The sequence below is a fragment of the Cheilinus undulatus genome, linkage group 15 (genome assembly GCF_018320785.1).
Source record: "Cheilinus undulatus linkage group 15, ASM1832078v1, whole genome shotgun sequence".
NCBI lineage: Eukaryota > Metazoa > Chordata > Actinopteri > Labriformes > Labridae > Cheilinus > Cheilinus undulatus.
The window spans coordinates 36,085,712-36,113,230 of record NC_054879.1 but is presented as its reverse complement, the minus strand read 5'-3'; the positions used below and the strand labels follow the sequence as shown (position 1 = coordinate 36,113,230).

At 39.6% G+C, this 27,519-nt stretch overlaps 1 protein-coding gene across 3 annotated transcripts; it reads right to left on the bottom strand.

Annotated features, from left to right (window-relative positions):
* Positions 1-690: 690 nt before the first annotated feature.
* On the bottom strand, positions 691-26,822 carry aff3 (AF4/FMR2 family, member 3). Of its 3 annotated transcripts, none has more exons than XM_041806289.1 (19): positions 26,610-26,822; positions 24,774-24,818; positions 18,146-18,220; positions 15,322-15,355; positions 15,161-15,218; positions 12,807-12,858; positions 11,131-11,165; positions 10,775-10,967; positions 5,625-7,589; positions 5,396-5,523; positions 5,159-5,315; positions 4,964-5,067; positions 4,791-4,854; positions 2,524-2,660; positions 2,349-2,420; positions 2,151-2,244; positions 1,984-2,033; positions 1,666-1,871; positions 691-1,566 (listed from the first exon to the last, which is right to left on the bottom strand). In XM_041806289.1, exons 1-19 carry the CDS (start codon positions 26,679-26,681, stop codon positions 1,445-1,447), a joined length of 3,663 nt encoding a protein of 1,220 aa, XP_041662223.1. In that variant the 5' UTR covers positions 26,682-26,822; the 3' UTR covers positions 691-1,444. The 3 variants fall into 3 exon arrangements, with proteins under 3 accessions (XP_041662223.1, XP_041662224.1, XP_041662225.1); XM_041806290.1 differs by lacking the exon at positions 26,610-26,822 and adding an exon at positions 25,088-25,221; XM_041806291.1 differs by lacking the exons at positions 24,774-24,818; positions 26,610-26,822 and having other exon boundaries at positions 15,161-15,214; positions 18,146-18,218.
* Between the last annotated feature and the right edge of the window lie 697 nt (positions 26,823-27,519).

Here is a 27,519-nt window from a genome sequence, read left to right as displayed (position 1 = left end):
AGTGAATTATAGACTTAGAAAATTAAGCTAGCAGTTGCATTAGCAGCTAACTCTGCTTGTGCAGACATGGCATTGCTAACCTTTTTTTTAGCCCCACCCTCTTGTCCAAATATAGACCTCCCAGTCCCAGATTTAAAAGGGCTGCATTCAAAAAGTGACATACTTCAAAAGATTATATTTTCCTGGCTTTTTTTTAAGATGAGCTGTTGCAGGGTCATATAATCCTTCATTTGTTGACACATACTGTAAGTATGTTTCAAAATCATCATGAGACCCCTCTTTTGGCAATCCCCCCCAAAAAAAAGAAATTTGGGTGCAGATGGCCTTGTGGTTAGGTCGCTCCTCATGTACTTGAGTGGCCTGAGTTCAAGTCCAATGGCTTCTTCCTCACATGTCTCTCCTCCACTCTCTAATCCCTGCTGTTAACTCTATCCCCTGTCTTCCTTGATAGATAAAGGCATAAAAAGACCCCAAAATATCTTTAAAAACGAATGAAAATAGTAAAAAGTACATTGTAAGGCTCTCTCCAATCTCCTGTTAAAGTGTTTGATCATTGCAATTTAGCTGCTCTTAAAAGGGGTTTATAGACGTTTGATTTGCATATTATTAGCTTTTCATAACACTCCAATCCTTCAAATAAAAAAAAAACCTACTCAAATAACATATAGAATACTATTGCCTACTGCGGTTCTGGAGTTCAGAAATGTAAAATTGCATACTCCTGAAGCAGACACAAGACAGGAAACATGCAAAGAGGAAGTCTAAGTGATGCCTTCAACTTCATTATTTAGTCAATTTTAGAATCCCACATTAGAAATAGGAGTAAAAATGCATTTTTTTTATACCAGGCCTTGAATGTTGGCACCTACACGAGTACTCAACAGCTTTTCACTTCTTTTCTAAAAAACGATTTTCCATGAAATATTGCACAGTGAAGAAAAACACATACAAATTATAACCCAATTCTTTTAAAAACAGTCATTGAGTCATCTTCTGTAGAAAACATCGCAGACAGCAAATTGTCCTGTTTTTAACCAGTTGGTTGTATAAATTGAATCCCAAAGTTTGTAAAATTCTTAACAGATAGCACTGCACAAAAGCATGTTATTCTTTCTGAGACATGAAGGGATGTTTGGCAAGTGATTTTCGAGCCGTAGCACACACAACAATCTAATCCTACGATGAAGAGGAAGATGCATCTGGGAACTGTCAGATGATTAGTCCTTCAGAAGACTTTGCACACATTAAGGCCCAAACGGTGATCACCTAACATCCTATGAGGATTTCTATCAGGATGAGGCCCCGTTTCCTGTAAATCCATTTAAAACAGGCAACTCAGCATGTATCAGGACTGGTCAGTGAGCTGCACAGAGATCCAGAGGTTTGTCTTTTCCAAATAAGGCCTGTAGATCCAGGAGTCTAGTTTGATCAAATCCTCTCCATGTCAGTTAAGTTTGGCACTAATGCGTATCCACTGAAGAGCCTGTCTTGTGTATTGGACTGTGTGAGCAATGCTACTGTGAAGAGTCAATGGCCCAGACAGTGTATTCAAGTAGTTGAAGAATTCTGCAAAGACAAGAAACAATACTCTTAGATTTCACAATAGTCCAAACATTCTTTAGATAGCTGCTCTTATTTTCTAGTAAACGTGTCACATTTTCATACCCATATTCTCCTTTGCAAGATTGTCTGCCACCTCCCAGTACTCATAGCTGTACAAGACACTGTTGGTAATGTTCAAATGATTTGCTGCCATCTGGTGGATACGTTGGGGAATGCTAATGTGAGAGGGGAAGTTACTGCCCCCGTGTGAACCCTGTCCGACTTGTTTTGCATTGGGAGAGAGTGAAGAAGGGGGTCCTCCTGTACCCCTGGGAGATAAAACCCCACACAGAGTGATGGTGATAAACAAAGGCTCAGTTGCAGGAATGAATTCAAACATGAAAACAAACACCATGTAATAAAAAGCTATTATCCACCTACTTCCCACAGTCATTCCAACCTGGTGGTGTTGAAGGCACTTTAGGGGAACTCTGTAACGACACCACAAACCAACTAAAAGTCATTCAAAGCTAAATATACATTTAAACAAAACTACAAAACAATACAATAAATCTTTTAAGTTGCATAAGCTTTGTTTTTAGATGTACCTTAAAGTAGTCCAACAGGACTTTGGAGTATTTCAGTGCATGGTCTTTCTTTAAACGAAACATTTGCCAGTAAAGGAGGGCAAGACATCGGAAACTGTGGACAAACAAACAGAGTCTTAGACCACAAATCATGCTCGAAATTCAGATCCTTTAGCCCGATGGCAGATGTGGCATAAACAGCGGAGATGAAATACGCACCAAAGTACCGCCAACTGTTTGTCTTCCTGTCTTGCCCCAGGGCCAGAGTGACTCTTTAGCCTCATTGCGTACCTTAAGACACATGTCTGTTAACAATTGAACTGCAGTACTTATTTCTCATAAGTAGCAAATTTGATAGGAATGAAATTTGCCTTTTTTGCATGAAAAAAATCACCTGATAAGCTCCACTGTCTCAGAGTACATGGTATACGGAGATTTTGCCTCCAGTGGCCCTTCCTCCATGGCCTTCCCACATTCCATAAAGGAAAGAGCTGCATCAATGTAGTTTACAGCCTTTCCAAGCTTGTCCACCTGAAAAAAAAATCCACCTTTGAATATTTAACTCTACAGTGACTGATACAAGACTGAATCAAACAAGAGGAATCTAAACTCTGTGCAGTAAGGATCTGTTGGGCCTAGTTTAGCATACAGGGGGAATCGTCTGTTCTTCGTCAGTAAAAGCTGTTCTGATAACTGTGTGGCTCAGGTCACTTGTTCATAGTGAATACAAGAAAAGTCCTGAAATTAGATGCCTCCTCCTAGAATTATCTGTGCCATTTAAAACTGTACCAAAATAAATTTAAGATTGCAACCAACTCGGGCGCAGATGACCCAGTGGTTAGATCACACCTCATGCACATGGGCAGCCCAAGTTTCAAGTCTGGTTTGTGGCTCCTTTCCCCCATGTCACTACCCAACTCTCTCGTCCCTGTTTCTGACTCTATCCACTGTCCTCCTCTATCAACAAAGGCATAAAAAGCCCCACAATATATCTTTAAAAAATTCAACCACCTATGATGGATTCAAGATTTTTTTTAAAGTTGTACAAGCAAACAATGAATTACCTTATAGTTAGATTGATTAGATAACCTCTGGTGATGGTTTTAAGGGCATTTTTGATTTTTTTTGTCAACACTTTTAAAATTAATCTTTCTGAATTCAAAATCCTGGAGAGCCTTGTATGTAATAGTGACTGATCAGCCAGTTGCTAAAATGAGCTGAACGCATGTTTATAAGATTTTGTTCTGAGCAATGTGTTACTGTCAGAACATTTTCTTGTAAAAAAAAACGCACAGCACAAGAATTCTTAGTCATGATTGATAATATAGAGCCTATGAAAATTATTTGCCCAAAGAGCATGGCCCCCCCCCTCACCAAAATGTTGGCTTTCTGTTTAGTAAGCAGTCCTGTGAGGTGCCATCTTTAAGGAGGTCCTTAATTCAAAACAAAAAATAAACAACAGAGATCGGCAGCGCTTGTCTCTACTGTCATAGTGTGTTACTGTTTTGATTAAACGCCCCCTGGTGGCAGAATTTCACATAATTGTGAATTTGAGGAGCATTGATATTAGAGTGTTTGCTTTAATGGTGATAAAAATGAAAGACAGCTAATGTTAGGTTTATGATTTTAATCACCAAAGTTGCAGGAAAACTCTGCACACTGTCTTAATTGTACAAATATGTTGGCAACATTTGAAAAAGTCTAGCTAGCTCAACCCACTGTTCAAAAAGTTGACAACTTATATGTTCAATTCAGACACCATTAAGTAATATATATAATGTATAATATCTATATATAAATATGCAATAATGATATATAATTAATTAAATATATTTATATTATATAAAATAAATAATTATTACTATTATAAAAATTACAAATTATTTATATATTATATATATATATATACAGACACATTTCACAGTTTAACTGGTCTTGGATTAACTTGTGACACATCGTTAAACGTTCCACTATGCCACCTGCTTTCCGATTTTAAGAACTTGTTAGTGACTTCAGAGACAATAATGCAACTTGGGAAGAGTTTGCCGGGCCATAGAGTGTGTTTTCAGAGATACATATTGAAAAGAAAAAAATAAATGACTTTGCAGATGTCTGATTAAAACAAAGTAAATGACAGTGGCTCATTGATTGCACTCTGTGACCTAAAAAACACTTTCATAGTAATGTTAATGTATCTGAAACAAAGCATTCACATTGAAGTTCCCTGTTTAAGGAACAACAGTTGGATAAATAAAAGGTAAATAAGGTAATTCTCATAATATGGTTGTACAAGGGTTTTGATGGCCACAAACCGGGCTGCAGCATACAAAAGTTTGGGAGAGGCTGATCAAGGACTTCTACTTTTATTGCCATGGTACACTACAGCTGTCAATATCGTTTGATTTTTACTGGAATCATACATGAGTTTATAATTCTGGGATTGTTAGAACCATTTTTAACTTAACAGAAAATAATTGAGACATTTATGCCATTCAGCTTTAAATTTATTTCTTTGATTTTTGGTCCGGATTGCAAAGCTTTATAACCCACAGTGAGGAAGGAGGTGATATTGCCTAGTGTGCAGTGGTATTTCTATATTCATTCCAGTGATTTTACATCGTCAACTTTCTACTTAAATTTAATTAAAAATTAAGGACTCACCATTGCATCTGCACGGTGCTTCATTCTTTTAGCCTCATGTAAGTAGTACTCAGCATGATGTGGCCTAGAAAGATAGATAGTAACCAATGAGTCACAACACCCAGATTAGCATACATGTAGACATGTGGGCTATGCAGTAATGCACTGTGTGTGAACTTTATATGATTGCTTACGTATCATGGTTTGGCAGGGCTCCCCTGTGTCCTGAAGGGCCCCAGGACTCGGATGGTGGCTGTGGCTGCCTTGACACTTTCACAAACTCCACCTCCATCTTGGGCTGAGTGCATGGGTAAGCAAGAGGTGAAATGCACCAAAAGGCTACAAGAGTTAGAGTTAAAAGGATCTCAATGAGTCCTTGTATGTCTCACCTTAATAGCAGAATCTTTACTCTTGTCTCTGTTCTTGGAGGTGTGATGCTGCTCTGATGTCTTCGTTTTGGAGGGAGGCTTGGCGGAGTCTGGGCTGTCAGAGAGCGGTGACAGGGGAGACAGTGGCCTCTTGTTGTCCAGGTACTCCTCCAAGTACCTGAAAGAAAACACATACCATCAGGTGGTGACACAAACACACATAAAAGTGGAAATGAATAGTTTTTTAGTATTTTTTACCCATTGTGTGTGGTTTCAGTCACAAGGTTTTGCTGAGCAGCATGAGATGAAGACCCTGTGTGGCCTGGGAGGTCATTTGCATAAGGAATACTTCTCTTGCTTTCTCTGTGTGGCACACCATTCTCCAGCTGGTGACAAAAAACACATATGAATGCTTTTAAGAGAAGCCCTTTCAATTCTTTTATCTCCTAATAAGCATTAAAACATGCAAAGTGGATATCTTCACTACCTTGCGCTTCCTTTTGCTGTCTTTAGTCCCGGTCTCAGGGACAAACAGGTGTTTCATAGCCTCTCTTTGCTTGTCCTTGGTTGATGTTGATGTTGCTGTTGAGGAAGTCGAGGATTTCTTAACAGGGGAGCTAGTTGTGCTGTCAGGGACCCTTTTGAGCAAACAGAGATCTATCTGCACCACCAGATTTCTTAGTCCTCGCTGGGAAGGAGCTGTAGTCTTGTCACCTCGGCCAAATGGGACCAGAGTGTAAAGTTTTTGCCTCCCCTCACTCGGATTCCCTGATGTGGGCCCTCTCGGATACACCACCTTCGGCCTGTTGGCATCTGGTCTTCCTGGACCTTGTTGCCCTCTCTTTGAGAGCCTCTTATGAGAGGTAGAGTCAGCTGGGACTTTGGTGACTGGACCCTGATTTTCAGATTCTGAATCTGAATTTGAAGAGGAGGAGGTAGAGGATGAGGAGGACGATCTATGAGGAGCCGGGGAGTGTGATGGAGGCGTTGACGGTTCTTGTTGTATTCCTCTCTCCTCCTCACTTCTCCCTACCTTTTTTGTCCTCCCCTGGTTGTGTGAGTCACCCTGAGGGCGGTGTGGCTCTGTGTTGAAAGGTAGTCTCCTTTTGACCTGGGCTGTTTGCCATTCACAACTAATTTGCTTCTCCGTCTTTCTCCTGGTCTCCCCTTGTGTAGTCTCCTCTCTCTTACGTTGCCTTTCTATCACTGCCTCCTCCTCCTCCTCTTCCTCCTCCTCTTCTTCAGCAGAATTCTGGATCCAGGGACGCCTTAGTAGCTGCTCCTCCGCCAGCCTCCTGTCTTCCCTTCTCTCCTGCTTGCCTTGTTGTTGTTTTTCCCTATGTCTTTCCTCTCTTCTGTCTTGTTTTCTCCCCTCTGTTATGGTCAGATGATTTCCTCTGTGTCCTACTTCTTTGGACTGGGGCTTCCTTTGTGGATTTTTTGTATGGTTGATAGGTGTTGAAGTATGGACAGGAGCATCCAAACACTTTAACCTGGGATTTAGGCTAGGGTTAGGGTTAGACTTAGTCACAGCTTTAGAGGTAGGTTGGGAATAAATACTAGAGTTGGTTGCACGACTAGTGGGATCTAAGTGCTTTGTTTTTGTGGGGCTATGTTGCGTATTTGATGGAATTAAAGGTCTGGACTTATGGTTGGAAGTGTGGTTGGCTCTGTTTCTTTGGATTTGCTCGAATTGAGATGTGTTTTTGGCTTTGGGAAGCTCTGAGACCTGTCTAGAACTTGGGACTGAGCTATGCTTGGCTTTAGATTTGGCGTTAGCGTTTAAAGTAGCAGAATCCTTTGATTTGCTTTGGTTCTGGTCTTGCTGCTGTGTGGGCCGAGAACTGGCTGTGTGCTGCCGAGACTGTTGAGGATAAGTACTTTTTGAAGGTTTGGTTTTATTGTTGGTGTTAGGCAATGGGGCAATCCATGACCGGTTTTTACTCCTGTGTGGATTGGTTGGTAGGCTTGGTTGTGTTTGGATCTGACTCTGAACGTCAGGATAGTGACGAACTCTCGGAGGAGCAGGCAGGCTCGGACTTGGGCTTCGTGGTGGATCTTGTTGTATAGGGCTAGGGCTACGGCTGGATCTTGGGCTCCCACATGGACTTGGGCAAACACTTGGAAGTGGACTGTGGATCGGGCTGGGGCTGGGACTGGGGCAGGTGCTGGGGAACGGGCTGGGGCTAGGGCAGAAGCTGTAGCCAGGACTGGGTAAGGGACTGTTGTTGTCGCTGTAATTGAAATGGGGGCTGGGAATAGGGCTTTGGCTTGGGCTGTAGTCTCGATTTCTGTCCCAGGATCTGGCTGGAGACGGAGCTCTTTGGGTGCAGGGAGAGGGAAGGCGTCCTGGAATGCTCTGAGAAGGATCCTGTTCACTGATGGCAGATTTTTTCCGGGGCTTCTTTAGCCATTTATCCAACTGCCACTGGGCAGCAGAGGGGTGGTCAGTCTTCAGAAGGGACAGAGAGAGAGAGGAACAAATGTCCCATATTATTCAGAGAGTGGATGTAGTTCAAATTAATCTTTGCTAATGAGTGAATGAAAATGACAGGCCATCTTTATGGATGACGTGATTGTTAAGAAAGGGGAATAAAACCAGGATTGTTGGTTAAAAACCAATAATGAGAATAATACAGAGCCTATAAAAAGTATTCACCCCGTTGAATATTTTACCCTTTTATTGACTTTCTAAATCAATCATGGTCAATATAATTTGGCTTTAGTGACATAAAAATAAAAATAAAAACTCTTTAATGTCCAAGTCAAAACATATTTCTACAAAGGAATGTCATTTATAATGTGAAATAAGTGACTGCTTAAATATTCAAGTCAGTATTTAGAAGATGAACCCGTGGCGGCAATCGCAGCACTGAGTCTGTGTGGATAGGTTTCAATCAGGCTTGCACAACCTGACACTGCTATGTAACTCCATTCTTCCTTGCAAAACTGCTCAAGCATTTCAGGTGGATTGAGGTCTGAGGTTTTACTCGGCCATGCCAGGCATTCACCTTGTTGTCTTAAAACATTTCCTTCTAGGTTTCACTGTATGCTTCAAGTCATTGTCTAACTGGAAAATAAATCTTCTCCCAAGCTGTAGTTCACATTGTCCTCCAGGATTTTGCTATATTTTGCCACATTCATTTTATCCGCTACCTTTACAAGCCTTCCAGGGCTGGCTGCTGAGAAGCATCCTCACAGCATGATGCTGCCACCACTGTGCTTCACAGTGGGGATGCTGTGATTGTGGTGATGTACACTGTTTGGTGTCTGCTAAACATAGCGTCTTGTCTGATGGCAAAAAGCACCATTTTGGTCTCACCAGACAAAGGAATTTTCTTCCACTTGACCATGGAATCTCCCACATGCCTTTTGGCGAACTTTAGTCCAGATTTACTATGAGTTTTCTTCAACATGCCACTGTCCCATAAAGCTGAACTGGTAAAGAACCCGGGCAACAGTTGTATGCAGAGTCTCTCCCATCTCAGCTGCTGAAGCTTGTAACTCCTTTAGAGTAGTCATAGGTGTCTTGGTGGCCTCTTTCACTAGTCTCCTTCTTGTGTGGTCACTCAATTTGTAAGGACAGCCTGATCTAGGCAGATTTACACATGTGCCATATTCCTTCCAATTCTTTATGATGGATTTAACTGAACTCTGGGGGATATTCAGCGCCTTGAAGTTGTTTTGTATACATCCCCTGACTTACACTTTTCAATAACCTTTTCTCTAAGTTGCTCAGAGTGTTTTTTGTCTTTATGGTGTAATGGTAGCCATGAATACTGATTAGCCAGTGACTTGACCTTCCAGATACAGATGAGACTACTAGCACCATTTGGCTGGACCTCTGCTGAATTAGGTCAGTGACTTTATTTTTTTGCAATCACTAATTTTACCTTACATATTTTTATGTACTTGACATTACTTTGGGGAAATCAGTTTCACTTTAACATCAAGGAGGTTTTTCATAAATTATTTTGTGAAAACAACCAATTTACATTGACCATGATAGATTTATCAAATCAAAAAAGGGTAAAACATCCAAAGGGGATAATACTTTTATAGGCACTGTAAGTTTGCATGGGAAAAATATACATCGTAACACAAATGGTAATTACTATGAAGTTGAAAAGTCTTAAGTAGAGGTTACACAGCTCAAGCACTTTAATTATAACTTGTTATGAAAGTGCAAAGACGCAGTAAAAGCAAAGAAGCAAAAATCAAGTGCATCTAATTAGAACTTAGATTTAGAAGTGAGTCAATGCACTTTGTTAAATCCCATCTTGTGGTTTAAGTGCTACTTAAGAGATAGCTGGGTTAAAGCCAAGAATGCAGGATCACATTTAACCAAGAAGGATGCATTTTTGTGTCTGCCCACATGCCACAAAATTCTCACTTTGCAACAAAATCATGAAAAATGCACCCTTACCACTGCACATAACACTGACTCAGCTGCTATTAATCCAATTCAAACTCTGGATCATGACACATGAGTAAAAAGTTCCATCTGACATTGTAACCTCCTTTCATTAGCCTACTTTCTGCATAGTTTCACAATCCACATCTGTGCTTACAGTAGCTCAACCCCCATCCAATTATGCCAAATGACTAGCATAATGTTTGCTTAACAACTGGCATGGTAACCTCAAGAACAATACAGAGAAAGCAGTCTTAAAATTAAGAAAACGTTGATGATACTCACAGTTTAAAAGTCAAATTCGTTGCTTTTTTGTGTTGTCCAATTCTTCCTTTGCTGACTAGGAGCTAAATTAAACCTCTACTTAGTCCTCAAGTCAAACAGTGACCCCCTCCTTCCCTCCCCACATCCCGCGCCCTGTTTCCAGTGAAGACACTACATCTCTTGTACCGTCTTGGCTGCCCTCCCTCCCTCCCTCCTTCTTTTTCTGTCCCTCCCTCTTTTTTCTCACTACCTGGAACTCTGGGTTTGCTGCATCCATAACTCCCACCCCCATCCCTTCCTAGCGAGACATTTAAACAGTCCACGTAAATGAAAAACACATGGTGTGCACCCCTCCAAACACAGTCCCTCTCTCCTCCTCTCTCTCCCTATAGGGGCCCAATGTAGTGCGTGTTTAGCAATACAGTCAGCTACAGGGCCTTCCATTCATAAAAGAGGAGCAGGTTTCCCTTTCATTACACACATAGCAAACGTCTAAAACCAACCTCCACAATGTCCCACATCCCTAAAAAGCTCGCAGAAATGACTCACCCATTCTGAGATGATTCAACACAAGCTATCCTGAATGATGGGCACTTTTTTCCAGAAGGGTAGGCTACTCTTGTTGTAGAAGTCAACATGAACTCAAGGCCTGATGACTTCCATGTCCTGAGGGCTTTCCTCTTTGAGACTAGGCCTGTTGACATGACACCAAGGCACTAATTCCCGAGTTACCTCTGCACCCTCCACCCCCGTCATCCTCCTCTCCAGCTCACACGCATTCCTCATTCCTCAGACCCCCCCCCACACCTGCCATCAACTGCCTAGAGGCCACCACTCCCTCAAGAGAATTCACCCAAAGGAGCACAACCACAGAGGAAAAAAAAACAAAGAAAAGGAAAAGTAAACGCGATGACAAAGAGGAGAAGAAGGGGAGTCAGCGAGTCAGCGTTGGTCACTACCTCCTTGCTGTTGCACTCTTGCTGCGTGTTGGCAGGCGACGCAGGATCCGGGTGAACTTCGGGGCTTCGGCTGTGGCTCCAGGAGGAGTGAAGACTACTGCTGGCTGACTCGTCGCTGGAGTCTGAGCCCGATGAGTCCGAGCTGGAATGTCTCACCCGCCTGCCATGTGTGTGTGCTCGCTGTGCTGACAGGCTGTCAGTCAACACATGCACAAACATCAGAGAGGGGTCAGCGTACGAACACAGCCAAGGGGAGCACACAGAGAGGGAGAAGTCACACAGTTTAGCTTATGTTTACAGACAAACAGCTAAGCTCATATCCACATTGTGTACACATGATGCTTTTAATCAAGTACCTGTGTTCATCCCAGGAAGCTGCCTCACGAGTTGTCTTCAGGGACACAAAACAGAGGTGTGGGTGTGTGCCACAACATAAAAACACTACCAGAAAAACAGGCCTCATCAGCAGGAGCTGCCAAAAAACCTGGTCATGATTTTGGTTAGTTTCTCTTTACACTTTCTTACTGCTGCCTCCTGAGGCTTACATGATAGCATGAACACAGTAGTTATTCTTCATATGTCTTTTCTAACATCTTGCTTTTTGCCTTCAGATTACAAGACAGTGATATTTTTGAAACATGTAATCACTAACCAATATTATATTATAAGCAATTCTATACACCTAAAAATTAAAAAAAAGAACAAAAAAGAAATACCAGTGGCCCATGCATGGAGCACAAATTACATAAGGTTTTTGTCAAGTCAGGGCCCAAAGGTTACATCAACCATACACTGAAAAAAAATTGTGACTTAAGTTGTCATGTTTTGCACCTTGAAATTGAGGTAAATTTACTCTTGAAGTATAGCATCCAAAGTATTGTCACCGAGATTAATATCCTGTGGCCAATCAGTGAATGCATACAGTACCTATAAAAGTACTCAACCCCTTTCATGTTTTATCCTTTAACTGATTTTAGAAATCAATCGTGGTCAATATAGTATGGGTTTTTGACGAAAAATACAAAAACCTCTTTAATGTAAAGATGGTTAATCAGCATTCCTGGCTACCATTAAACCATAAAGATAAAGGAACACTCCAAGCAACTCAGAGAAAAAGTTATTGTAAAGAATAAGTCGGGGGATGGATACAAAAAAATCCAAGGAACTGATGAGCACCAAAATGGTGCTTTTTGGCCATCAGACACTGCACATCACCACAGACACAGCATCCACTGTGAAACATGGCGGTGGCAACATCACGCTGTTAGGATGCTTCTCAGCAGCCAGCGCTGGAAGGCTTGTAAAGGAAGAGGGTAAAATCAATGCGGCAAAATATAGGAAAATCCTGGAGGACGATTTATTCAGTCTGCAAGACAACTATGGCTCTGGAGAAGATTTACAGCAAGACAATGACCTGAAGCATAGAGCAAAGGGTACACATAAATGGTTTGAAGACAACAAGGTGAATTTTCGGGGATGGCTGAGTCAAAGCCCAGACCTCTATCCGAGAGAGAATTGTTGCCGGACTTAAAAAGGATTTTTAACACCCGAACCCAATGCAACCTGACTGAGCTTGAGCAGTTTTGCAAAGAAGAATGGAGTAAAATTGCAGTGTCCGGATGTGCAAGCCTGATTGAGACTTATCCACACAGACTCAGTGCTGTGATTGCAGCCAAAGGTGCATCTATTAATTCTGACATGAAGGGGGTGAATATTCATACAGTCACTTATTTTATGATACATATTTTAAATAATTGACATCCCTCTTAAGAATTCTGTTTTCACTTTGACATTAAAGAGGGTTTTTTTTGGTCAAAAGCCAAATTGTATTTACCATGACTGATTTATGAAATCAATAAAAGGGTCAAACATCCAAGGGGGTGAATACTTTTATAGGCTCTGGAAAGTGAGCTTATAGGGTAGCCATTATCGCTGTTTGCTTTCAGTGAAGCCAGTTGGTAGACTGAGTGAAAATTGTAGATGTTTTTATTACAAATTCAGGCTGTGGGCAAAGATACTGAGTGTTACCTACCCTGTGAGCATCTTCATCATCACTGCTCAGCTTCAGGTCATCAGCAAGCATCCTGTAAACAAAGACAAACAATCAGAGTCACAGGCTGTTGTGCAATTATTACCTAAGGCTGTCATGGAATAACACTAATGCACTTTTTCTCCTCCTAGTATTGATTAGATTATCTTCCTTGAGGGTAACATTCACTTGAGACTTTTTCAGTGGAACAGACAAATAAATTTAGACTTCACATTTTCCAAGGAATGACTGTTTAAGCCATATTAACCACATTTTTTAAAAAATCCTAAAAACACATTGTGAAAGCTTCTTAGAAATGTTTAAATAACAAACCAAGTAACTTACAAATACATATGTCTAATACATAATAAATACATGGCAAATTTTTTAGATAAATCAATTTATTTTCAAACTAGTTAGCATAAGAAAATATTGTTTCTATCACTTTGGTTTATGCTGCATTCAAGTAACGTGATATGTTTGTTTGTACTTGATGTGTTTATTGGTGACAGCTGTGTTGAATGAACGGTTGCTAGGCTTAGGGCTTGGTAAAAAGATAGTTTACACAAAGGATCACTGACAGCATTATGCTAATTAAAAACAAGCTCATGTTTAGTAAAAGTGGGCAAGTATCATTTTATTTAGTTCATTTATGAACAAGTATTTGCCCTTCTTCTGATGTGTTATAGTTGCAAGTAAATACAAAATGCAGTTTTTAAAATCATAATTTCATTTATTAAGGGAAAAGCCATCCAAATCTCTCTGGCCCTATGGGAGAAAGTAATGCCCCCCCTCAACCTAATAACTGGTTGTACCACCTTGGTGGCATAACCAGTGGGGGTTTCCAGCAAGAACGGCACGTTTAAGGTCATGCCACAGGATCTCAATCGGATTTAAGTCCCAACTTTGACTAGGCCACTCCAAAACTTTCAATTTTTTAAGCAATTCAAAGGTCGACTTGCTGGTGTGTTGCTGCTCATTGTCCTGTTGCATAACCCTAGAGCACTTGAGTTTGAGGCCGTGAACTGATGGCCGTACATTCTCTTTCAGGATTTTCTGGTAGAGAGCAGAATTCATGGCTCCATCAATTATGACAAGTCATCAAGGTCCTGAAGCAGCAAAGCAGCCCCAGACCATCACACTACCACCACCATGTTTGACTGTACGAGGCTCCTTTAATGAAATACTGCAGTAGTTTTACCCCAGATGTAGCAGGATGCACACCTTCCAAAAAGTTCCACTTTGTCTTGTCCATCCACTGAATATTTTCTCTTGAGTCTTGGAGATCATCAAGAGAGTAGAGCCTTTGTGTTCTTTTTGGTGGGCAGTGGTTTTGGCCTTGAAACTCTCCCATGGATGCCATTTTTGCCCAGCCTCTTATTGTTGAATCATGAACACTGACCTTTAACCAAGTCAAATGAGGCCTGCAGGTCTTTAGATATTGTTCTGGGTTCTTTTGACCTCCTGGATGAGTCATCAGTGCACTCTTAGATTAATTTGGGTTGGCTAACCACTCCTAGGAAGGGTCACCACTGTTACAAGTTTTCGTCATTTGTGGATAATGGCCCTCACCATGAGAATAAGAAATCAGGAATGGGGAAAATACTTTTTCACAACACTTTAACTGCATATGACATGTTTTGGTCCATACTGCCCTGGCCTAATGAAGGTGGATATGGTTTATTAAACTTTTAGCGCATCTCAGTAACGATAGCATGACACACTTGGCAACTTTACAACTAAGGCAGTAAGAAATCCTATAACACAAGGAGTCTGAAAAAGTAATGAATGTCATAGATATTCAATACTGCCCATTATTACATAGTTTAAAATGTACAGAGTGGATTGAGTTCTTAATGTTTTGTTTTGAGATCTTTAATCTGTGAAAGGTCATAAAGAGTGTTCAAAATTAGTAAAAGAAGATTTCTCCCAAATGTTTGAGAAATGTAAACCATCATAAAACTGTCATGTTACATAACAAAGGCTGTCCAATGATGTTAAACACACTGTTTGCCTACAAAACTGAACATGTGTTCACAGTAAAAAGAGGAAGTAAAGAGGTACCAAACAGGAGCCAGTTGTTAGCCACCGAGAGCTTCAAGAATGTTACCTGACCTTTGACCTGACCACTATTATGTAGACTGACCCGCTTAAGGGTCTAATTCCCCTTGCTCATGTTCTCTACCTTTAAAACTTCTCCCTGATGTTGCTGTTCATGATTTGATCTAATTTTACACAAACTAAAGAGAAGAAAACATAAACAACGCATGCTGATAGATTAATTTGTTCATGTTTGTATAAGTGCAGTCCAGGTTAGGTAACCTTTGGTGGATCATGTTTCCTTGTGTCCCACTTACGATTTGTGAGGTGCAACATGAGGGTGACGGGTCATTCGCAGCTGAACGTCCCCCCTGCCTTACACAGAGAAGAAGAAAACAGGGTTCAAATAGAGGCAACAAACCATGTCGTAATAAAGAACACACAGAAAATAGAAGATATTAACACTGTTAAAACATACTTTGCCTTTGTTGTGTAGTTGGTTGCTTTGCTTCCTGGGGAAAAAGAGAAAAAAGGGAGAACATTTTTAAGTGGCAAAAAGAATTCTCAGCAGAGTTAAAAATGTAGAAAATCAAAAGACAGATCGAAACATATGTAGCTAATCAAGAAATGTGCAGATATAACGTGCAACAGACATTACTGATGACACATGGAAACCCCTCCATCAGCAGCTCTGTTAAGAAAAGCTGATAAAGCTGCAATAAGTTAATTTATTCTTCACTGTCTAATTTCATGCAAATATATGTAGAATAGTGGCACTTTTTTATTAATCTTACTATTTCCTTTATTACCCTGTAGCTTTTTTGACACTTGCAGTTTCCTCTCCAAACCACAGAGTTCCCCTTTGTAGCTGTTTACAATAAAATCCAAAGTTGTATCATCAAACACATACAAAACACAACATGTCAGGGATGCTGATGGCCTAGCAAAAATTCAGTGATGTACAGAAGCCCTGAGCGGACATGCAACCATTTCATTTTACTCTGTATTTTGCTGTGATAATAGGAACATTTTTGGATGTTTTCTTGAGATCTTGATTGGTTTGTCTTGCTATCCTGGGATAACAAAACCGGGTTTCCTGTGATAGCGCGTTAAGTTCTCCAGAAAATCAAATGAATGTTTGGACCACAGGCAACAGAGTATAATAAAATTAATGCATTCATGTCCCCGCAAAGCTTCTCAGCTTAACATCTCAAAGCAGTGTGAAAATTTTGACATGTCAAAAATAAAGACCAGGCCTTCTTGTATTTCTCTGCAGACCCATGTACAGAATACCTGATTTTCTCCAAGATCAAAAACAATATCAGCTCTCAAACCCACTGAGAAGAGTAGGAGGGGGTTTACTTTTCCAATTAAGCAAAATGAGATGACTGGCAATCAGAGATGCAATAGCGATTTTTTTGAAAGAATGGGAGAACTTCATCCCTCCCTCCACCACTCCAAAAAATGCTGTTAGAGGATTGGGTGTTATAATTTCATCACCTACTGCTGAAAGAGAGTGAAAAACTGAGGTCCAGGTGGATCGAGACTGAAATGAACAACATATGACAAGGGGAGGCCAGGGACACTGTGGGGATGCTGGGGCAACACTGTAAAAATCTTAACCAATTTATCCTTTGAGTAGTGGAGTTACCGCACCACTTTATACTTGATGACTCCATGCCAAACACAAAAGGATGATGTGTGTATTTTAGAAATTATATTTTCCTAAGTTTTATACAAAATGGGATCTCCTATATCAGCCACCAAGGTAGTTTTAGATTCGTCCCACGTATATGGGACCTCGTTTTGCCTCAGAATGTATAAATTGGAAATCAAGCCTTTCATGAACCGATCAACATTAAGTACTGAATATGACATATCTTCTAGGGGGCAGTTAGGGTAACATGGAAAGTGCTTGTAGTTGAAGCTGATTTCTAAAGTAAAGCGATTTTAGTAAATTGTAATCCATTAAATCATGTTTTGCTACAATCAAGGTCCTAACAGCAAAGTTTTCCATTAAATAATTTTTAGTGGTTGGAAATAGTCATGCCCCATTAACAGAGGCTGTGGTCTCCTGCATGTCAATCGCCAATCTCTCTCTCTCTCTTATTTCCTACTCTAACTTCCATCCTATCTACTAAGTAAAGGCAAAAGCATGAAAACCCCCACAACATTTGTGTATTAATGAACAGGCCTTGTCGCATGTCCAGGTGTTCAAGCCAAAACCTCTGCCTTAAATAACTTTTCACTTTTTTTGTCATTTTTGCCCAACAAACTGGGACACAAAACTTCTGCAAAAAGACACAAAATCAGTCATTCTCAGTCTCAACCTGCAGGTCGGGACCCAAAACTTTTGTAAAATGTGTGCCAGGAAAAAATGATGGCACAAAAACAAAACAATGTAAGAAGAAATTTGGAAAACAGGAGCACTTCCCAAACCAAACATTTTTAGATGCCCAATAAAGAACACTTTCATAGAGACTGAACCATGAGCTCACAAAAATGTCCTTTCAGGGTTTTTAATTTGTCATCAACAAAGAATACATGCTGAACGCCTTCCTCGTGGTCTATACACTGCCACTGCCCAGAATTGAAGACCATCAAATGATATTTATGAATAAAGTTCAGTTTTCTGATGATATAAGGAAGCACTAAGTGGACCTAGGTTTTTTAAACTCCATTTGCCATAATAACAAGTAAACTTTTTTTTTATTATTATTATTATTATTATTTCATGGGGGCTGCTTTTTGCACAATAATGTGTTCATTTATCAAGATCTTTAGAAAAAAACAGTTTTAATACATCATTTTGCCATGTTACAAGGAAATATTGGGTGTTTTCTTGAGGTCTTTATCGCCTTTTGAATCATAAAGTATTAATTAACCAAGATCTTTAGAAAACACAAAACTTAATTGGATCACAGGAAACAGTGTTTTATGCATACACTTCTCATGGTTTCTGTACTGATGTTGGCTTTTTTTTCCAAACTACCACATTTTTGATTGAGTAATTTTGAAAGGTTGATATTCTTCTGAAATTTAGGTCATGATTTCTCATGCAGGATGTGGTAGAGGGTCCTAGAACAGTTAAAAACCACTGCACTTAAGCATTACAAACACATGCTTTTTTAACCAAAAAAGACAAAATTGCATACAAACAGAGATTAAAAGACTCAAAAGGCACAAATCAACTATGAAGATAAACATAATGCCTTACTGCATGTCTTCCTCAACAGTAGAGGAGGACTGCCAAGAGGCTCATTTTTCTACAGTCCACTGATGCAACACAAACACACACATACCTTAGGGTTGTAGAGGATTCGCTGGACCTGGTCACCCCCTAAAGCCTGCTGGGACTGCCAGGACTGAGTCATGTCCTGTGACACAGAAGCAGGGGTCAGAGGTGAACTGTGAGGCATCACTGTGATTGATGGAGCACACATATAAAAAGTCCAGGCATCCTAAATCTGTGTCTGCAACTTTATTTAGATTTCTTTTATCTAGACTAACTAATCTTTCACATTTCCACAAAAACAGTGTTGAGGGCTTTATAGGTTTGCCTACACTGGATGTCAGTGCTGTTTGTCACCACTAGAGGGAGTGTGGCTAGTAATAATTGTGGATATCCCTGCTGAAGAGATATCAGTGCACTCGTTAGGTTTCTTTCTTTTTTTTCTCCTGGTGTATTCTCAGCATTTTACTCTCAAATAATGTTCGTATTTTATGTCTTCACAATATGGTCTCAGTATGTAAGGGTGAGGAAGGCCTGGAATCCCTTCATAACTACTATTTATGCCTATTTTAAACCACAGATCGAATAAGAAAGTAAATATCCTATCTGATCATGAATAAAGTGATAATTTAATGTGTTAGGGAGCAGGGCGAGAGAAAAGCATCCACAGTCAGACATTCTCAGGTCCTATTTTATGTGGGACATGAAACATAACAGCTATGAGGATTTAAATATTGTAACTGAAACTGAAAGTGGCAAAACAGTCTCGACATGTTTGAGTTTATCATGTAACTGTGTTTAACCATAACTGTTGAAAACTTTTTAGACTGCTTTAATAATAAAAAAATCTACCCAAAAACAAAAACTACCATCTACAACTGTCAACCATTACTTCAACAACAATAAACACTGTGCAAATAAGACATTGTTAAGGGTTGGAGACATTTTTGCACTTTTTAAGTGTCTTAATATAACATGTTTTATCAAAATTAGTTGATACATTTCATTTCAAGATAAAAAAAAACAGGCATATTTGCTTGTCACATTTCACATCAACTACTTGCAATGCAGGCCTTGTTTTGCTTTGTCTCATACTAAGAAATGTCTGTGGACTTTTAAGGTGAATGAGCCTTAAAATAGGTGTAGTTGGATATTTTTTGATACCAAATTAGACATGCACTCAATCTTAGAGTTGAGTTTTTGCAGTGTATTTTCCTAAATTTGATATATATCAAATTGGACCCAGAACCACCCCAAAGTAATACATGTGCAGCATTTATTACTTTGGGGCAGCATTTTAAGAGAATGTCCTTTTTGTGTTGAATGGAGAACTTTAGAAGAGTCAACAAATTTTTGTCGAAAATTATGAAATTAAAAGTATTTTTAACTGCCATCAAATGTCAAGACACGTATAACACCTGCAAACATAATATCTGCTCACAAATGTTACAAACTGCAGATTTGCAGGGATTTGTTACATTTATGGGAAGGTAAAAATCACTGTCTCTAAAACTGTATTAAATTCTAAGGGAATGTACTGTGAACATGAAAATGAAAGTTGTGGCCATTGTTTTGTTGCCTTTTTACAACTGCTAGTGGGTTCAAGTCAGCTTAAGCTCAAGTCACATCAAGAAAAATAGTTATGGCGATTTTTCTGTTCGCCATGAAACAGGAAGTCTTTGCCAGTCTTAAAACATTGGTACAGGCATGAATCTCAGCAAAGTGGATGAAAATGTGTTTAAAAAGACTGACAAAACTACTTCCTGTTTAATGGAGAACAAAAAATCACCATGACTAGGTTTTTGGACATGGATGTCTGTGTTAGTGTAAGGTACTGTAAATACAGGGTCAAAACTTTAAGTATGCTTAGCAGCTCAATGATACATTCAAATGGAAAATCATTTTTGCACACGTATCCCTTATACATATCTCTGATCTTAATAAATATCATTATGACTTTATCACAAAAAAAGATTGCTGCAACCCAGCAATCTTTATGGCTGTCTTAAAGTGTTTTTTTATATAAATTAAATAAGGATGCCATATTTTCTTGAAAAAGGCTCTTAAAGCTGCTGAAAAAACAGAACACATGTTAACTAAAACATGACTGATTCAGTTATCAAATAGTAATTATTCCATATTCAGATTCATACCAGGTTGTGATATAAAATCTCACTGCTGTGTTTCTTACCATGAAGTAAGATTCATAATTGTGATGATTACACATGATTATACACTCAGATTTTTGAATCAATTAGCCCGCTTCTTTATTTGTTCTCTCTACATGGTACTCCATTAGAGACCATTAACACAAAGACATCTCTGCTCACAGTACCCTGTCTCAGCTGCTGCTCTGATTATAATCTCTGCTGATTAGATTTGCCCGCAGTCTCTCTCAGACAAACATGGAAGCTGACAAAGTGGCCTGATTTTTAAACCATTCATATACCCAGATCATGATCTGGTAACTTGTTTTAATGTGGAAACATCAAGGTCAAGTTTGTAGTTCACATGCATATGATGATCACTGGACGTGAAACTGAGTAATATTAATATTAATATTATTTCTTTAACCTTTATTTGGTCAGGTTAGTCCCATTGACTTCAGAGATCTCTTTTCCCAGGGATTTCAAAATTGAAGCTAGTAGGGGTGTAACAATCCATCAGTGAATATCAAATCGACTGGTTGATTGATTATCCAATCAGATAAATAGAAAATCAAAACCTCAAGCTGCACTTTCACCTGTAAACTCCACTTTTATTTTGAAATCCCTCCCACACCCGTTGATAGCTTCTGTCCAACAGTGCATCTTCTACAAGCCAGCAGTGAACAGTAGGTGCGAACAGTTAGATGCTGAGTCTAAGAGAACATCCACTCTTCCACTCCGCAGGGAGGGCCTCTCACCTTAATTTGCTGACAATGTCTGTATTTTTATCTGTACAAGCACCTTATGAGATCGTTTAATGATGAAACCACTCTCTCCTCGTTATGACTGAAGCAGCCACCCTCTCATCCCTGTTTCTGATTCTATCCACGGTCCTCCTCTCGAAATAAAGGCATTAAAAAGCCCCAAAGCTTTCAACTTACTCTGTCTCAGCATTGGGGGGATCTTTGCATGGTCTTCTCTTATGAACAAGGTAAATACAACTCCATGAAGGCACTACTGGTTCTGCTTCAATATAAACTACATAAAATGTTGTTTAGAGTTGTTAGCCTTCGGTGCTTCTGAATTTGAAGGAAAAGTCAGTGCCTTCTGAGTGTTGCCTAGCTAAGGTTATTATACCTGGCTAGCAGTATCTCTTCCCTGTGAAAATGAATGCTCTTTAGTTCTGAAAAAATTCAAAAAATTACTTGTGAATTGCTTTGTCAGTCTTTTGTTGATTAAATCTAGAGCTAGTAGCCAGTTAGCATAGCCTAGCAAAGACACTGCTGATTTGATGCTATGGCTAGTAGTTGGCTAGCACAGCATAGCTGGGCTAAAGTGGCGTGGTCATAACCCCTCTGTAAACCAGCTGTTGTTTTTTTATTCAGCTATGAACACAGAGGACATAAACCAGTGAGTCTGAGGTAATAGAAAGCACATTTTGTTCTCTTCAGAAAAAAACCCTGCCTGGCTCTTTCTCTCTTTGAAGTTTCAATGCTAGGCTAGCTAACCAACAAACATTAAAAAGGTGTCAATCCTGGGCTCCAACACTTTTCCAAGAAAGCACTGGGAGTATTTGCCAAAATATCAAAGAAATTCTTTCCCCCTAAATGGGAGTCTTGGTCTTCATTTTTTAAAATCCACAGATGTTCATGAGTTGAAACATCTTAAGAACCTGGCTGCTGGCTCTAACGCTTTTCTCTCCCTCCTTCCTCTTCCCACTGCTACAGTAAACCCTGGAGGACAAGTGTTTCCTCTCTGTGCTCATCCCCTCACTTCATTATCTTTCCTCCCTCAGTCACCAAGGACACAGCAGCAGCCCTCACCGCTCTCCCCCTCCAACAACAACAAGGTCTCCCAGGTGTTATGTGTTGCTATCTTCCCCCCACCCTTCCCAAGCCCCCATAATGATTCTTTCTTCAACTCTTTTTCTGCCTCGCCGCAGACAAAGGAAATAGTCAGTACGTTTACATCACGGTTAAGTCGAGCTATGGCTTTAGCTCAATTAAGATATCTAATTGGATTATTGTCCATGTCCAAGTGTGCAAGCACCTGGGGAAACTGATTTGTTAACGGAGGTACGTCTGACTCTGCCAGAGTAATTGGTGGCTAGCAAGCAGCTAACTGGATGGATGTTGAATGATGAAAACAAACAATTTCTGTGTCATCTGCTAAATTATGACAATTCCATGTCTTTCATCAGGTTCCTGCATCTTGAAAAGTTTCAAGCTCAAAAGTTTGTGCCTGGTCAGAGAATGAATGGACCAATGAGCATTATTTAAGAAGCACGCAGGGTTTAGTTTTACTGCAATCTGGTGACCAGTGAAGTGATAAGTTCATATGAAGCTAGACAGTTTTATCAGAACTGGACTACTGATTTTTGCTCTTCTCCCAACCAGCTTCAGCATGAGTTTTATTCACCAACTGGCTCCACTGATAGTTAACAACAATAACAGCTGCCTGTCGAGCTCATGCTAGATAGTTTACTCCCAAGGGTGACACAGCTGCTCTGATTTGCCTGTAATGAATGAGAAAGACAGAAAAAATCTAAGATCCCTCCAAGATTTTTTTCACACATGAAGTACAGGCTATTTCCCAGATGGCTGTGAAATACACTATATCTCATGCCATGGATAAGTAAAAAAAATTCATCTGGTATGTCAGATTAGCTAAGCTATGAAAGCATATGAAAATCCCATAAAAACTAAAACTTTGTGCTGTTTTTCAAGATTAATGACTTCATTATCTTAGAATTGAGATTTTTTTTTCATATTTTTTCACAGTTTTTCTGAGTTAAATTTTATTCTGTTGTTGAGTTAGTTACAACAGTATCTTAAATAACAAAACACTGACATCATCAACTCAGAAAAACAAAGAAAAAGAAGGTATTTTTTCATTTATTAATGACCAATGATATGCTTGGCAAGACTTTCAGTGCCTTTTTCTTTATAAGACAAGTACAAGGTTATGGCATAAACATTTCCATTTATCTATTTTCTTGGTCTTATATTGTTTAAAATTAAAGATCCCTTTGTTTTACACTAGGGATGGGCAACTCTGGTTACTGAGAGGGCCACATTGATACTCCCAGAGGTCCAGATTGTTACGAATTGGGGATGCTATAATTTAATAATTTTGATAGCTCATATTTTAATAAAAGTAAAAAATATACAGCTTTCACCATGCAAGTGCAAATAACAACTGCACAATGTAATCAGCTTAACACATAATTTAAGCCAGTTAAAATTATTATTGCAATGCAAAATACATAACACCTACTTGTTGTTTTAGTATGTTTTCCTTACTTGCTTGTTTTTTTATATGAATGCATTTAATAGTGTATATTATTGTCCTTCAGTTTAATTACAGCTGATTTTATCTCTAATTTCTTGCAAAGAACCAAACATACACCAGTAATCTTAGAAAGTTATAGAAAAGTTTCAAATTTCAATGTTTCATGGCAGAATCCATTATATTTTCCTTCATTACAATTTCATGATATCTGAAATTGACTTGGGGGCCATACCGAGTGAGGAGGAAGGCTGCATGTGGCCCCCAGGCCGCCAGTTTCCCACCACTGCTTTAGACTATTGGTCTGCAAAACATCAGATCTGAAGGAATAGTCTTGCACTGAAGAATGTGTTGTTTCATAGGATATATACTACACTCTGAAATGAAAATTGTTGGAAAACCTTAAAAATTTGCTTAAATTGGTAACAAGCAAATGACTTCTTAGTCTTAATTCAAGTTAGCAAGTTGCATGAAGTTAACTTGCGATGCACCTTGTTAATGTGAGCTGAAAAAACTTAATTAAACTGCATGTTACCAATGGAAGCACTTTTAGTGGGTCGACAGTTGTCTTCTTTTCAGTGTATTTGAACATGAAGAAACGAGTCAATAGATTAAACAGCAGTGAAAGTAAAATTCAAGCCCCTTTGTCTGATGTGTTGTGGTTTCTAACCGTCAGCTTCAAATATTATTCACTCCAGCCCCTTTCAAACAGTGTGAATGCGGAAACAAATATACTGTAACTAAATTTCTACCTTTTAAAAAAAAGCAAATAATAGTTATGAGTTGAATAAATACCTACACATGAAATTTGCTTTTACTGTAGTTATAACTAGCAGTTTTTAACATTAAATGTATTAATTCTGTTTCTTAATCTACATGGGGATGCTATGAAGTAGTGAGTGATTATGCTAGTTGTTGTTTTTGTCAAATGACTCAGCTATATTTCTTTTTTATTCATATAGTCCCGAAATAGCAGCAAGTATTAGCATGTTGATGTCCTTTCTTCCTCTTACGATTCATTCTGTTTGCCTAGAAGAAAGGCAACCGACTGCAATAAAGTATAATTAAGCAAATATACTATACTATACAAGCAAAAATTTAGGATGTTTTGGTTGGATTTTGGACATTTTGGAACAGCTGGGTTGACATCGATAAAAACCAGCAAGCTTAAATAAGTCTAGCCATTTTTTGAAGTGCAGAATATTCCATGTTATAACCACCAGCCAGGACAAAGATCACTGATAGTAAGGAGGGTACTCTTACCTCTAGAATATCTTTGGCACAGCTGTGGTGTTGGCTCCTTGTTACCTGTGCAAACACAAGAATAGAGGTGATTGAAAATGAGGAGAAAGTCACAGGAAGTTCAGAGTGACACATATCATGAGGGAGTTTAGTAAAACCTCAAAATAAGAAAAAATCTTATTATCAGATAGACATCCATATGGAGAAAGAAATGCCGTTGACTCTGCAGAGAGACCATGTTTAAGCATCCCAATACAGCAAAGTGCAATGCTTGTATCGTCTTCATTTTTAAAATAAAGTCAAAATCAGATGCAGTTAACTGTTCATAATCTTACCCATAGAGACTCAAAGAAAAGGACTCTTTTCCCATCAGTCACTGCTCAAGATGAAAATACACCTTTTCAGTATTTGAATAATCACCGTCTGCATTCTGCTTCCCGCCTTTTTTGTCATTCAAACTCAACACAACACTGTACTGTACTTTACAGTCGCAAACCCACAGTCATCGTGAGAGTTGTGACACGGCTGAAGATTGATGACGACTCGTATCTTTGAATTCACAGCTGCAGATGATCAGACGGATGTTGACTTGTTGCAGGCAACTTTCTGTTTCTATCCACGTTAGGCAACCACACTCTCTGCCTCCCTCTCTCCTTGTCTTATATTTTACATCTTTTCACATTTCTGCTCTCAATCCAAATTCAATTCTCTGGTATGGGAGTAGAGAACAATGTTGCTCAAGAATCATGATAAAGAAGAAATGCTTTGCATTGTTTTCACTTCCTCTTCTGTAGGTGTGGGCCGGAGAGTGTTTCATTATGACTGTAGGCTGTGTGTGGAAACCTCTTGCCAAAATTTATCGAGTTTTTTTTGCTTCACTTTTATGATTTAGATCCACATCTCATTTGGACTCCATCTGTTGAAGACATAATCTTCATATTTGCATAGAAAAACTTACTTTCCATGTGCTTTTCCATTTTATATTTTTGGTGATAGGCTTCTAGCTTTTTCTGACTTCACTGCCATCTGTGCAGCACCATGCACAGTGCAGTGCGCATGCTTGTGTATGAGTATGAGTATGTGAAGCTGACTCTTCTTGCTTGCATGACTCACTAAGGTCAGAGTCTGAGTGGCTGGCCCCAGAGCCTGCGGATGGAAAACAATGTGTGTGAGAACTGTCTGATTATCAAAGCCACAAGTTGGTTAAGCAGCCGTGGGCACAGAATGAAAAACATAAACATAGACAGACAGTATTTTACCTCCCTGTGGCGGTGCATAAGCCAAAATCAGGCCAGCTTCTTGTAGTTTTACACTCTACTGGCCCATTAGAGTGGATATTATCATGTGCAATGTGTTTCACACATCCATAGCCTCCAGCAGCACTGGCTCCAGCTCTGTTGCAATACCCTGATGAGTGAAATCCCCCAGGACCAAACAAACCACAACCCATCATAACACCTGCATCGAGCTGCAGGCAAACCATACACTACTAACCACCTGTTACATTCTTAAAGTATCAGCATTAACTGAAGCTATGCTCATTTTTAGGTTTCATTCAGAGTATCTATCAGTGATGGGTGCCATTGAGAAAAGCCTGAAAAGGTTTCTAATCTGCAGACAGGATCAGAAATATGACTGTAGGAATTATTCCCTCATTTTGATTCATGCAAAAGAAGTTTAATGCTTATCAAACAACCTGCAGGTGCTCTAGGTGCAAATTTTTGAATGTAAACATGCAATAATTGAGCGCAACCAAGTTGCAAGTGAGTCAAGTTGCAGCCATAAAACCAGAAATTATAGTAAGTCTTGGTTCTTTTCGAAAGCACTATGTATTTACGACTTCATGCATCCTCTCACCTGAGAATAAGCGCATTTAAGTAGAAAGCAGACAATGGAAAGTTTCCCTTTGCCACCGAGGACAGTCGGCATGGTTCCGCCGGGATGGTCAGTGCTCTCCCCCGGCGTCCATTCCACTAACGGCTCGCGTTAAAAGCTGCACATGTTGTCCCCGTTTCTGCCTCCTGCTGCCCGGCTCCTCACTCGTGGATCTGCCAAAATGCAGCTGCTGGTAAGTCAGTGAGTGTCTCTGTTTGGTTTGCATGTGTGTCACAGGGGGGAGACAGAGGGCGATGGAGGCGGGCTGGTAACGTCAGTGATGACACGCAGCTCACGCAGGGGAGATCACGACTCACACTGACCCTGTGAATGTTCAGAACTGGAGCTGACTTTTTTGTTTTTAAAGGCGTAGCAAGGATGACAGAGCAGCCAAATTAAAACTCTGTGATTAAGAAAGTATTAAAACAGCCTGTCCTAGTAACAGAGGACCTAATGACGATTAAAAGGAGCTGCTTTATGTATTTATATTTGTCTCTGTAAGTGACACCAACACTCACAAGGCTAGTTTCCCCTCAAAATGCTACCAGACGAGGTGTTAGCTAGCAAACAACTTAGACATGAACAACATTGAATAAAAAATTACTTTAGCCACCAAACAAAACAAGTTTAATACGTACAATTTCCTTTGAGAGTTTTTTCGGTTTTAAAGGACCAACTCCTAAAACGAGTAACCCACATAGCTTTGTAACTGCTAGCTTAAATGCCTTGCCAGTGTTGCGGTTTAAATGGTTACCGTTTAACTGGCGACTTTCAGTTGAATACCGTAAAACCTCTAATTGCTTGGGATTTTAATGACTTCAGTCTATGAAATGACTGTTTTTGGGATAGGCGTTAATAGAAGGCATTTCTATTATTTTCAAACAAAAATAAA